General features: G+C 38.3%; 1 protein-coding gene across 1 annotated transcript in view; it reads left to right on the top strand.

Moving 5' to 3' along the window:
• Positions 1 to 14,817, top strand: part of zftraf1 (zinc finger TRAF-type containing 1) — a 28,901-nt gene that overhangs the window by 1,089 nt on the left and 12,995 nt on the right. The window contains exons 3-4 of the mRNA XM_061930901.1: positions 14,217 to 14,311; positions 14,387 to 14,530. Of these exons, the coding sequence (XP_061786885.1) occupies positions 14,217 to 14,311; positions 14,387 to 14,530 (239 nt within the window). The remainder of the gene's footprint in view (positions 1 to 14,216; positions 14,312 to 14,386; positions 14,531 to 14,817) is intronic.

Below are 14,817 nucleotides of genomic sequence, written 5' to 3'. Positions count from 1 at the left end.
GCAGGCCTGGGAGTCAAGCAAACACACCTGCAACTAATGCAGTGGTCCTCAATTATGTCCATCTCACGCCCCCTAAGGGACATTTTTAATGGCCCTCATCGTGAAGTTGATGTTTTTATTATCTGCTTGTGTCAATATATACCCCCCCATCCCCAAGTCCCCAGTGGGCCCCCTCCCTATTTGAGAAGCACTAAAGTCAAGTCAGATTTAGTCCCTTTTTAACTGCTAGTTCGTGTCTTGTGCTCCAACACAACACAACACAGGACCGGACCAAATAGGCGGTCTAAGACCACTTGGAGCATAAACAACAAAAAAAGATGGGGACAGAAATTAATTGAGAACCACTGCACGAGCCTGATTCACTTCCCGCACTGTGTCTCCTTAAAACCCTTCCCCCTACAACCTGCATTAACCAGGAACCCAGTTAAAATTTACATGCGTATAATAAACTTTAGCAGCAGGTACATCATTACATGCACGAGCCCAACACATCCTGTATTGTGTCTCCTTTAAACCCTTCCCCCTGCAACCTGTGTTACCTAGGAACCCAGTTAAAATTTACATGCGTATAATAAACTTTAGTAGCAGGTACATCATTACATGCACTAGCCCAACTCATCCTGTATTGTGTCTCCTTTAAACCCTTCCCCCTGCAACTTGTGTTACCTAGGAACCCAGTTAAAATTTACATGCGTATAATAATAAACTTTAACAGCAGGTACAATTATTACATGCACTAGCCAGACTCATTTCCTGTATTGTGTCTCCTTTAAACCCTTCCCCCTGCAAATTGTGTTAACCAGGAACCCAGTTAAAATCTACATGCGTAAAATAAACTTTAGCAGCAGGTACATCATTACATGCACTAGCCAGACTCATTTCCTGTATTGTGTCTCCTTAAAACCCTTCCTCCTACAACCTGCATTAACCAGGAACCCAGTTAAAATTTACATGCGTATAATAAACTTTTAACAGCAGGTACAATCATTACATGCACTAGCCAGACTAATTTCCTGTATTGTGTCTCCTTTAAACCCTTCCCCCTGCAAATTGTGTTAACCAGGAACCCAGTTAAAATGTACATGCGTAAAATAAACTTTAGCAGCAGGTACATCATTAGATGCACTAACCAGACTCATTTCCTGTATTGTGTCTCCTTTAAACACTTCCTCCTGCAACCTGTGTTACCTAGGAACCCAGTTAAAATGTACATGCGTATAATAAACTTTAGTAGCAGGTACATCATTACATGCACTAGCCCAACACATCCTGTATTGTGTCTCCTTTAAACCCTTCCCCCTGCAACTTGTGTTACCTAGGAACCCAGTTAAAATTTACATGCGTATAATAAACTTTAGCAGCTGATACACCATTACATGCACTAGCCAGACTCATTTCCTGTATTGTGTGTCCTTTAAACCCTTCCCCCTGCAACTTGTGTTACCTAGGAACCCAGTTAAAATGTACATGCGTAAAATAAACTTTAGCAGCAGGTACATCATTACATGCACTAGCCAGACTCATTTCCTGTATTGTGTCTCCTTTAAACCCTTCCTCCTGCAACCTGTGTTATCTAGGAACCCAATTAAAATTTACATGCGTATAATAAACTTTAGCAGCAGGTACATCATTACATGCACTAGCCAGACTCATTTCCTGTATTGTGTCTCCTTTAAACCCTTCCCCCTGCAACTTGTGTTACCTAGGAACCCAGTTAAAATGTACATGCGTAAAATAAACTTTAGCAGCAGGTACATCATTACATGCACTAGCCAGACTCATTTCCTGTATTGTCTCCTTTAAACCCTTCCTCCTGCAACCTGTGTTACCTAGGAACCCAATTAAAATGTACATGCGTATAATAAACTTTAGCAGCAGGTACATCATTACATGCACTAGCCAGACTCATTTCCTGTATTGTGTCTCCTTTAAACCCTTCCTCCTGCAACCTGTGTTACCTAGGAACCCAATTAAAATGTACATGCCTATAATAAACTTTAGCAGCAGGTACATCATTACATGCACTAGCCCAACACATCCTGTATTGTCTCCTTTAAACCCTTCCCCCTGCAACTTGTGTTACCTAGGAACCCAGTTAAAATTTACATGCGTAAAATAAACTTTAGCAGCAGGTACAATCATTACATGCACTAGCGAGACTCATTTCCTTTTATTGTGTCTTCTTTAAACCCTTCCCCCTGCAACCTGTGTTACCTAGGAACCCAGTTAAAATTTACATGCGTATAATAAACTTTAGCAGCAGGTACATCATTACATGCACTAGCCAGACTCATTTCTTGTATTGTGTCTCCTTTAAACCCTTCCTCCTGCAACCTGTGTTACCTAGGAACCCAGTTAAAATTTACATGCGTATAATAAACTTTAGCAGCAGGTACATCATTACATGCACTAGCCCAACACATCCTGTATTGTGTCTCCTTTAAACCCTTCCCCCTGCAACTTGTGTTACCTAGGAACCCAGTTAAAATTTACATGCGTAAAATAAACTTTAGCAGCAGGTACATCATTACATGCACTAGCCAGACTCATTTCCTGTATTGTGTCTCCTTTAAACCCTTCCCCCTGCAACCTGTGTTACCTAGGAACCCAGTTAAAATTTACATGCGTATAATAAACTTTAGTAGCAGGTACATCATTACATGCACTAGCCCAACTCATCCTGTATTGTGTCTCCTTTAAACCCTTCCCCCTGCAACTTGTGTTACCTAGGAACCCAGTTAAAATTTACATGCGTATAATAAACTTTAGCAGCAGATACATCATTACATGCACTAGCCAGACTCATTTCCTGTATTGTGTCTCCTTTAAACCCTTCCCCCTGCAAATTGTGTTAACCAGGAACCCAGTTAAAATCTACATGCGTAAAATAAACTTTAGCAGCAGGTACAATCATTACATGCACTAGCCAGACTCATTTCCTGTATTGTGTCTCCTTTAAACCCTTCCTCCTGCAACCTGTGTTACCTAGGAACCCAATTAAAATGTACATGCCTATAATAAACTGTAGCAGCAGGTACATCATTACATGCACTAGCCCAACACATCCTGTATTGTCTCCTTTAAACCCTTCCCCCTGCAACTTGTGTTACCTAGGAACCCAGTTAAAATTTACATGCGTAAAATAAACTTTAGCAGCAGGTACAATCATTACATGCACTAGCGAGACTCATTTCCTTTTATTGTGTCTTCTTTAAACCCTTCCCCCTGCAACCTGTGTTACCTAGGAACCCAGTTAAAATTTACATGCGTATAATAAAATTTAGCAGCAGGTACATCATTACATGCACTAGCCAGACTCATTTCCTGTATTGTGTCTCCTTTAAACCCTTCCCCCTGCAAATTGTGTTAACCAGGAACCCAGATAAAATTTACATGCGTATATTAAACTTTAGCAGCAGGTACATAATTACATGCACTAGCCCAACACATCCTGTATTGTGTCTCCTTTAAACCCTTCCCCCTGCAACTTGTGTTACCTAGGAACCCAGTTAAAATTTACATGCGTAAAATAAACTTTAGCAGCAGGTACAATCATTACATGCACTAGCGAGACTCATTTCCTTTTATTGTGTCTTCTTTAAACCCTTCCCCCTGCAACCTGTGTTACCTAGGAACCCAGTTAAAATTTACATGCGTATAATAAACTTTAGCAGCAGGTACATCATTACATGCACTAGCCAGACTCATTTCTTGTATTGTGTCTCCTTTAAACCCTTCCTCCTGCAACCTGTGTTACCTAGGAACCCAGTTAAAATTTACATGCGTATAATAAACTTTAGCAGCAGGTACATCATTACATGCACTAGCCCAACACATCCTGTATTGTGTCTCCTTTAAACCCTTCCCCCTGCAACTTGTGTTACCTAGGAACCCAGTTAAAATTTACATGCGTAAAATAAACTTTAGCAGCAGGTACATCATTACATGCACTAGCCAGACTCATTTCCTGTATTGTGTCTCCTTTAAACCCTTCCCCCTGCAACCTGTGTTACCTAGGAACCCAGTTAAAATTTACATGCGTATAATAAACTTTAGTAGCAGGTACATCATTACATGCACTAGCCCAACTCATCCTGTATTGTGTCTCCTTTAAACCCTTCCCCCTGCAACTTGTGTTACCTAGGAACCCAGTTAAAATTTACATGCGTATAATAAACTTTAGCAGCAGATACATCATTACATGCACTAGCCAGACTCATTTCCTGTATTGTGTCTCCTTTAAACCCTTCCCCCTGCAAATTGTGTTAACCAGGAACCCAGTTAAAATCTACATGCGTAAAATAAACTTTAGCAGCAGGTACAATCATTACATGCACTAGCCAGACTCATTTCCTGTATTGTGTCTCCTTTAAACCCTTCCTCCTGCAACCTGTGTTACCTAGGAACCCAATTAAAATGTACATGCCTATAATAAACTGTAGCAGCAGGTACATCATTACATGCACTAGCCCAACACATCCTGTATTGTCTCCTTTAAACCCTTCCCCCTGCAACTTGTGTTACCTAGGAACCCAGTTAAAATTTACATGCGTAAAATAAACTTTAGCAGCAGGTACAATCATTACATGCACTAGCGAGACTCATTTCCTTTTATTGTGTCTTCTTTAAACCCTTCCCCCTGCAACCTGTGTTACCTAGGAACCCAGTTAAAATTTACATGCGTATAATAAAATTTAGCAGCAGGTACATCATTACATGCACTAGCCAGACTCATTTCCTGTATTGTGTCTCCTTTAAACCCTTCCCCCTGCAAATTGTGTTAACCAGGAACCCAGATAAAATTTACATGCGTATATTAAACTTTAGCAGCAGGTACATAATTACATGCACTAGCCCAACACATCCTGTATTGTGTCTCCTTTAAACCCTTCCCCCTGCAACTTGTGTTACCTAGGAACCCAGTTAAAATTTACATGCGTAAAATAAACTTTAGCAGCAGGTACAATCATTACATGCACTAGCGAGACTCATTTCCTTTTATTGTGTCTTCTTTAAACCCTTCCCCCTGCAACATGTGTTACCTAGGAACCCAGTTAAAATTTACATGCGTATAATAAACTTTAGTAGCAGGTACATCAATACATGCACTAGCCAGACTCATCCTGTATTGTGTCTCCTTTAAACCCTTCCCCCTGCAACATGTGTTACCTAGGAACCCAGTTAAAATTGACATGCGTAAAATAAACTTTAGCAGCAGGTAAATCATTACATGCACTAGCCAGACTCGTTTCCTGTATTGTGTCTCCTTTAAACCCTTCCCCCTGCAACCTGTGTTACCTAGGAACCCAGTTAAAATTATGCGTAAAATACATTTTAGCAGCAGGTACATCATTACACACTATCCCGACTCACTTCCTGTACTGTGTCGTCTTTAAACCCTTCCCTCAACAACCTGCATCAAAATCTATTCGTGTAAAATAAACTTTGGCAGCAGGTACAATCATTACACACACTATCTTCACTTCCTGTAATGTGTCTCCTTTAAACCCTTCCCCCTGCAACCTGTGTTGACTAGGAACCAAGTTAAAACCGTTATGTTTAAGATAAACTTTAGCAGCAGGTACAATCATTACACATACACACCCCTGACTCACTTCCTGCACTGTGTCTCCTTTAAACCCTTCCCCCAACAACCGGCATCAAAATCTATTTGTGTAAAATAAACTTTGACAGCAGGTACAATCATTACACACACTATCTCCACTTCCTGTAATGTGTCTCCTTTAAACCCTTCCCCCTGCAACCCATGTTAACTAGGAACCAAGTTAAAATCTATATGTGTAAGGTAAACTTTAGCAGCAGGTACAATCAGTACACACACTACCCCAACTCACTTCCTGCAATGTGTCTCCTTTAAACCCTTCCCCCGAAAACCTGCATTAAAATCTATTCGCGTAAAATAAACTTTGGCAGCAGGTACAATCATTACACACACTATCTTCACTTCCTGTAATGTGTCTCATTTAAACCCTTCCCCCTGCAACCTGTGTTAACTAGGAACCCAGTTAAAATCTATGTGTAAGGTAAACTTTAGCAGTAGGTACAATCATTACACACACAATGCGACTCACTTCCTGTACTGTGTCTTCTTTAAACCCTTCCCCCGAAAACCTGCATCAAAATCTATTCGCGTAAAATAAACTTTGGCAGCAGGTACAATCATTACACACACTATCTTCATGTGTCTCCTTTAAACCCTTCCCCCTGCAACCTGTGTAACTAGGAACCCAGTTAAAACCGTTATGTTTAAGATAAACTTTAGCAGGAGGTACAATCATTACACACACATACACATACACACATACACACTCACACACACACACACGCACACCCCTGACTCACTTCCTGCACTGTGTCTCCTTTAAAACCTTCCCCCGAAAACCGGCATCAAAATCTATTTGCGTAAAATAAACTTTGGCAGCAGGTACAATCATTACACACACTATCTTCACTTCCTGTAATGTGTCTCATTTAAACCCTTCCCCCTGCAACCCGTGTTAACTAGGAACCCAGTTAAAATCTATATGTGTAAGGTAAACTTTAGCAGCAGGTACAATCATTACACACAATACCCCAACTCACTTCCTGCAATGTGTCTCCTTTAAACCCTTCCCCCGAAAACCTGCATCAAAATCTATTCGCGTAAAAATAAACTTTGGCAGCAGGTACAATCATTACACACACTATATTCACTTCCTGTAATGTGTCTCCTTTAAACCCTTCCCCCTGCAACCTGTGTTAACTAGGAACCCAGTTAAAATCTATGTGTAAGGTAAAAATTAGCAGTAGGTACAATCATTACATGCACAATACGACTCACTTCCTGTACTGTGTCTTCTTTAAACCCTTCCCCCTGCAACCCGTGTTAACTAGGAACCCAGTTAAAAATCTATATGTGTAAGACAAACTTTAGCAGTAGGTACAATCATTACACGCACACACTACCCCAACTCACTTCCCGTACTGTCTTCTTTAAACCCTTCCCCCGACAACCTGCATCAAAATCTATTCGCATAAAATAAACTTTGGCAGCAGGTACAAACCCGACTTACTTTCTGTACTGTGTCTCCTTTAAATTCTTCCCCTACAAACTGTTAGCGAGGAACTCTGCTAAAATCTAAATGCGCCAAATAAACTGCAGCATTGGTACAGTCATTACACACACACAATCTAGACTCACTTCCTGTACTGTGTCTCCTTTAAACCCGTCCCCCTACAACTTGTGTTACCTAGGAACCCAGTTAAAATCTATACGCGTAAAAAAATAAACCTTGGCAGCAGGTGCAATCATTACAGACACACAGACACACAGACACACACACACACACACAACCCCGACTCACTTCCTGACCCCTAGAAAAAAATCCTATCCTCGTTTTAAAGTTTTAAAAGTAATTCATATGTTAATTTTGTTAAATCAATGCTTAAATCGCTACATCAACTTTAGATCTATTTGTCGATACAAGTTTAAATGTCTTTTTATGTTTTATGCCTTTTTTGAAAGAAAGAAAAAAAAGTTTTATGTCAAAAAACAAAATATGCGATATTTCCCCTCCAAAGTGGAACTTTGATGTGAAGTAATTGGGAGTCGAGAATAGCTCGATAATTCATACTACTCAGTGGCCTAGTGACCTACTCAGTGGCCTAGTGGTTAGAGTGTCCGCCCTGAGATCGGTAGGTTGTGAGTTCAAACCCCGGCCGAGTCAGACCAAAGATTATAAAAATGGGACCCATTACCTCCCTGCTTGGCACTCAGCATCAAGGGTTGGAATTGGGGGTTAAATCACCAAAATGATTCCCGGGCGCGGCCACTGCTGCTGCCCACTGCTCCCCTCACCTCCCAGGGGGTGATCAAGGGTGATGGGTCAAATGCAGAGAATAATCTCGCCACACCTAGTGTGTGTGTGACAATCATTGGTACTTTAACTTTAACTTTAACTTTAAACACTGATTTTGATTCATTGTTATCTTTTTTTTAGCAATGGCTGTTTTAAAGAAAAAAATGCAGCTTTGTTTTATTCGTGTCAACATTTCAACTTTTTTAATGTTTTTTTTAGTAGTAATATTTTCAGAACATTAGAAAACGAGCTGCGGGCCGCACCCTTGCTGTAAAGCAGGGGTTCTTAACCTTTTCCACCTCTGGGCCCAACTTTTCCACTGCACAGGTCCCCCGGCCCACTCAAATATTAACACTGAATGACTTATCTAAGTATTTTCAATGATTATATCTAACCTACTTACAGTTTAACAGGATAAACCTTGTTAAATGATATGGAAATGTGTAATCACAAAGATTACGAAAAACAAATACTAATTAAATGTACTGCAAAAGAAACTGCTGAAAAATGAAAGTGAATACAATTACCCAAGTGCTAAAATAAATACATTCCAACGTATATAAATAATATATATGCTTCTTAAATAAACTGTCAATAAAATTAAAGTGCAAATGAAAATACAGCTTCACTGCTTAGTCATAATTTTTGCGCTTGCGAAACTTTTCTATGACTTCTTCTGTTTGATATTGTCATTACTGCCACAAGTGGTGGAAAAGTGTATTACAACTGCAGACCTCAGCTGAGAAACATGATAATAATAATGGATTAGATTTATATAGCGCTTTTCTATCGACTACTCAAAGCGCTCACATATGTTTTTCACGGACCTCTAGGGCAGTGTTTTTCAACCACTGTGCCACGGCACACTAGTGTGCCGTGAGATACAGTCTGGTGTGCCGAAGGAGATTATGTAATTTCACCTATTTGGGTGAAAAATATTTTTTGCAAACCAGTAATTATAATCTGCAAATTGAGTGTCGCTGCTGTCTAGAGCTCGGCAGAGTAACGGTGTAATACTCTTCCATATCAGTAGGTGGCAGCAGGTAGCTAATTGCTTTGTACACGTCGTATCTAATGCTTAAACCAAAAATAAACAAAAGGCGAGTGCCCCTAAAAAAGGCATTGAAGCTTAGGGATGGCTATGGAAAACAAAACTAAAACTGAACTGGCTACAAAGTAAACTAAAACGGAATGCTGGACGACAGCAAAGACTTACAGCGTGTGGAGCAGATGGCGTCCACAAAGTACATTCGTATACTACATGACAATCAACAATTTCCACACAAAGAAGGATAGCGTCCGCACAACTGAAATAGTCTTGATTGCTAAAACAAAGCCGGTGCGGGGAATAGCGCTCAAAGGAAGACATGAAACTGCGACAGGAAAATGCCAACAAAACAGGAAAAGCCACAAAAATAGGAGCGCAAGACAAGAAGTTAAACACTACACAGGAAAACAGCAAAAAATTCCAAATAAGTCAGGGGGTGATATGACAGGTGGTGACAGTACACCTACTTTGAGACAAGAGCTATAATGATGCATGCTTGGTTATGGTTTGAATTCATATCCAACAATTGCAACAATGACTTTTGACTGTCAATAATCAAAAACCGAGTTTACATTTTTAATGTTTTCTGCTGGTGGTGTGCCTCCGCATTTTTTCAATGAACAAAAATGTGCCTTGGCTCCAAAAAGGTTGAAAAACACTGCTCTAGGGGGCGCTCGACACCTTATGCCCGCCCCGCTGTGTAAATATTTATGTACCGTATTTTTCGGAGTATAAGTCGCATAGTAAAGAAGGAAAAAAACCTATATAGGTCGCACTGGAGCATAAGTCGCATTTTTTGGGGACATTTATTTGATAAAAGCCAACACCAAGAATAGACATTTGAAAGGCAATTTAAAATAAATAAAGAATAGTGAACAACAGGCTGAATAAGTGTACGTTATATGAGGCATAAATAACCAACTGGTATGTTAACGTAACATATTATGGTAAGAGTCATTCAAATAACTATAACATATAGAACATGCTATACGTTTACCAAACAATCTGTCACTCCTAATCGCTAAATCCCATGAAATCTTATACGTCTAGTCTCTTACGTGAATGAGCTGAATAATATTATTTGATATTTTACGCTAATGTGTTAATAATTTCACACATAAGTCGCTCCTGAGTATAAGTCGCACCCCCGGCCAAACTATGAAAAAAACTGTGACTTATAGTCTGAAAAATACGGTATAAAACTTGAAAGATAATCTGTATTCTTGCATATCAAAAACATTTAGTCAGTGGAAACAATCTATCTTTGATTGCGAAATAGTTTGGATATGTTCACATGACATCATAACAAAAAGGTAATGAAATTGTTTAATAGGTTGTCATGTAAATCATGAATATGAAATGACATTTTGTCTACAGACTATCATGTCATTGAGAATGGACATCTTGGACAGTAATAGTTGCCAGGAAACAGGCTTTTTAAAGTTTACGCCCCACAGATTTTGACGTCGTTTTTAACACCACATGTTTCTCATCACCTTTATCAAAGTGCTCGCACTCGCAACTTTCCTTGGCCCCGTAGAAAGTGGTATTCTCCGACGCTTGTTTGCACTCTACGTTACAAGGAATGACACGCTAGTTTGTTACGCCACGATATACAAAAACATTTTGGTGGAAGTTTGATCAAAAAGATACCAGAGTAATTAAACCCATAAATAGAAATACACAGCTCGTGCGTTACATTCATCTGGTCTGCCAGAGAATAAGAAGACTTGGCAGTAGGGATCAGTGCTGCCAACTTGGCGATCATTTAGCAACACATTTTTTTAAGCCTCTCAAAAATTGTCAATAAAGCAAATTAGACTACGACATCTTTTGATGTGTACTACTTGACTGCCACAGTTTGTCCTTTTTCAAAATGATCATTAAAAAAAACAAGCAGTTCTTTCATACATGTAAATCGTTGCACCGGGTTAATTGGCTTAGACTTCATGTCGCCAACAACATGTTTATAGACGTGACCAATGATCACATGTTCAAGCACAAGCACTTTGAAAGCTTACATGATAAAATAAAATAAATAAAATAGTCTTTTTTTTGTTCACATCACACAACTTCATTTGTTTCAAACTAGATTTGATCCTGTATTGCTTTTTTATGAAATGTGTGCAGATGATTTTTAAATTATATTACATATCAAAATATCATTATCATTCTTTATTAATACATTATATCTGAGTCTAGCTCCAATTAGCATTTGAATGAACAATATAACTGATACGACTATTTTACAAAATCATGTGGTAGTGTGTTTTGTTTATTATCCATAATTTAATAACTTCAGCCACAATGAAGAAATACTTTAATAGAACACTAAAATATGACACTAAGGTGTATACCTGTCAAATTAGCTAATAAAGCTAACATGCTAACAGTTTGCATTAATAAAACACCAAATATGACACTGAGGTGTATACCTGTTAAATTAGCGAAACATAAAGCTAGCCTGCTAATGTTAGCATGCTAACAGTTAGCATTAATAAAACAAAATATGACACTCAAGTGTATACCTGTCAAATTTGCTAAAAAAGCTAACTTGCTAACAGTTAGCATTAATGAAACCCCAAAGATGACACTGAGGCATAAACCTGCTAAATTAGCTTTAAAAAGCTAGCCTGCTCATGTTAGCATGCTAAAATGCTAACTGTAATATGCGTCAAATACCAAAATATTTTACTCTGAGGTGTGTGGCTGAAACAATTGTTTAAAATGCTAGCATGCTAATGTTAGCATGCATCAAAGTATCAAAATCTGACTGAAGTGTATACCTATAAAATTTGCTCAAAAAACAATCTAGCATGGTAACTACTATATTACCATGCAAAAAGTTAATATTAGTGAAATACCAAAATATGTAACTGAGGCGTGTACAGTACTTGCTAAAATGTCAACTGTAACATGCGTCAATTAACAAAATATATTATTTTGAGGTTTGTACCTGAAAAAAAAATGGTTTCAAATGCTATCATGCTAACATTAACATACATCAAGTAACAAAACATGACTCAGGGTGCATACATACAAAATTAGCTAAAACAGCTAGCATGCAACAAGTACCATGCTAACAGTTAGCATTAGCAAAATACCCAAATACTTGTTATTGAGGTGTATATGTGTTAAATTAACTAAAAAAAAAAATGCTAACTGTAACATGCGTCAATTGCCAAAATATTGCTGGTGTGTATAGCCCTTAATCACAAATGCCTCAAAGGGCTGCAAAAGTGTGACTAATATGATTGAAAAATACATTTTATCAGACCTTTTTAACATTTTGAAATAATTTAATGCCAGCTAGCTTTTTTAGCTAATTTAACAGGTATATGCCTCAATGTCATTTGGTGTTTTATTAATGCTAACTGTTCGCTTTTTAGGTAATTTGACAGGTATACACCTTAGTGTCATATTTTAGTGTTCTATTAATGCCAAATGTTAGCATGCTAACACTAGCAGGCTAGCTTTTTTAGTTAATTTAACAGGTACTTGCCTCAATGTCATTTGGTGTTTTATTAATGTTAACTGTAAGCATGTTCGATAGTACTGTTAGCATGTAAGCCTTTTAGCTAATTTAACAGGTATATGCCTCACTGTCATTTGGTGTTTTATTAATGCTAACTGTTAGCATGTTAATATAGTACTGCTAGCAAGTTAGCTTTTAGCTTATTTAGTAGGGATACATCTCAGTGTCATCATTTGGTGTTTTATTAATGCTAACTGTTAGCATGTTAGCTTTATTAGCTAATTTGACAGGTATACACCTTAGTGCCATATTTTAGTGTACAATAATGCCAATTGTTAGCATGCTAACACTAGCAGGCTAGCTTTTTTAGCTAATTTAACAGGTACTTGCCTCAATGTCATTTGGTGTTTTATTAATGTTAACTGTTAACATGTTAGCTTTTTAGCTAATTTGACAGGTATACACCTTGGTGTTTAATAATACCTGTTAGCTTTTAGCTAATTTAGCAGGGATACATCTCAGTATCATCATTTGGTGTTTTATTAATGCTAACTGTAAGCATGTTAGATAGTACTGTTAGCATGTTAGCTTTATTAGCTAATTTGACAGGTATACACCTTAGTGTCATATTTTAGTGTTCTATCAATGCCAACTGTTAGCATGCTAACACTAGCAGGCTAGCTTTTTTAGCTAATTTAACAGGTATATGCCTCACTGTCATTTGGTGTTTTATTAATGCTAACTGTTAGCATGTCAATATAGTACTGTTAGCATGTTAGCTTTTTAGCTAATTTGACAGGTATACACCTTGGTGTATAATAACACCTGTTAGCTTTTAGCTAATTTAGCAGGGATACATCTCAGTATCATCATTTGGTGTTTTTATTAATGCTAACTGTTAGCATGTTAGCTAATTTGACTGGTATACACCTTAGTGTCATATTTTAGTGTTCTATCAATGCCAACTGTTAACATGCTAACACTAGCAGGCTAGCTTTTTTAGCTAATTTAACAGGTATATGCCTCACTGTCATTTGATGTTTTATTAATGCTAACTGTTAGCATGTCAATATAGTACTGTTAGCATGTTAGCTTTTTAGCTAATTTGACAGGTATACACCTTGGTGTATAATAACACCTGTTAGCTTTTAGCTAATTTAGCAGGGATACATCTCAGTATCATCATTTGGTGTTTTTATTAATGCTAACTGTTAGCATGTTAGCTAATTTGACAGGTATACACCTTAGTGTCATATTTTAGTGTTCTATTAATGCCAACTGTTAGCATGCTAACACTAGCAGGCTAGCTTTTTAAGCTAATTTAACAGGTGCTTGCCTCAATGTCATTTGGTGTTTTATTAATGTTAACTGTGAGCATGTTAGCTTTTTAGCTAATTTGACAGGTGTTTAATAATACCTGTTAGCATGCTAGCTTTTAGCTAATTTAGCAGGGATACATCTCAGTATCATCATTTGGTGTTTTATTAATGCCAACTGTTAGCTTTTTTTTAAAGCTAATTTAACAGGAATATACCTCAGTTGTCATATACTGTATATTGGTGCCAACTGTTAGGATGCTAGCTTTTTATTTTTAGCTCATTTTGCTAATTTTTCAGTTCCATGACGATATCTGGCCAGTGTGCTAACAGTTAGCATTTCAGTTCGGCTTTGGCTCTTCAGCATTCACACAACATTTCTACCGAAACGGCATTTTGTAGTTCTTTGAAAACAATCTCTTATTATTTTGTAGAGGAAAAAAACTACCAAAACGTCCGCCGCATCCTTGCTTGTGTCAGTTTGTGGAAAAAGTTTGACGTAAGCAATATTTTTGTAGTGTACCAACGGCCATCTGATGTGCGCGGGCTGCTTCATCCACCTGCTGGCCGACTCTCGCCTGAAGGAGGAGCAGGCCACGTGTCCCAACTGCAGGTAGGCGGGCACACCCTGAACACACCTGTGCTGCGGCGGCTGCCGATGACCACGGGTGTTGCCGTTGCGGCTCAGGTGCGAGATCAGCAAGAACCTTTGCTGCAGGAACCTGGCGGTGGAGAAGGCGGTGAGCGAGCTGCCCACGGACTGCACCTTCTGCCTTAAACAGTTCCCTCGCTCCAGCCTGGAGAGACACCAGAAAGAAGAGTGCCAGGACAGGTGGGTTTACGTCTCCAAGAAATTAGTGCAGTTTTAGGAACATTTCCATGTGAAACGGTAATGATAATATATTTTTTTCATTATAGTGCTTTAAAAAGGTACTTGAAGACAAAAGAAAACATGATAATTAGAGATGTCCGATAATATCGGCAGGCCGATAAATGCTTTTAAATGTAATATCGGAAATTATCGGTATCGGTTTTTTATTATCGATATTTTTATTTTTTTATTAAATCAACATAAAAAACACAAGATACACTTACAATTAGTGCACCAACCCAAAAAAC

The sequence above is a fragment of the Nerophis lumbriciformis genome, linkage group LG37 (assembly GCF_033978685.3).
Source record: "Nerophis lumbriciformis linkage group LG37, RoL_Nlum_v2.1, whole genome shotgun sequence".
Lineage (NCBI taxonomy): Eukaryota > Metazoa > Chordata > Actinopteri > Syngnathiformes > Syngnathidae > Nerophis > Nerophis lumbriciformis.
Note: the sequence above shows the minus strand (reverse complement) of the source record. Positions and strands in the feature narration are given on the sequence as shown.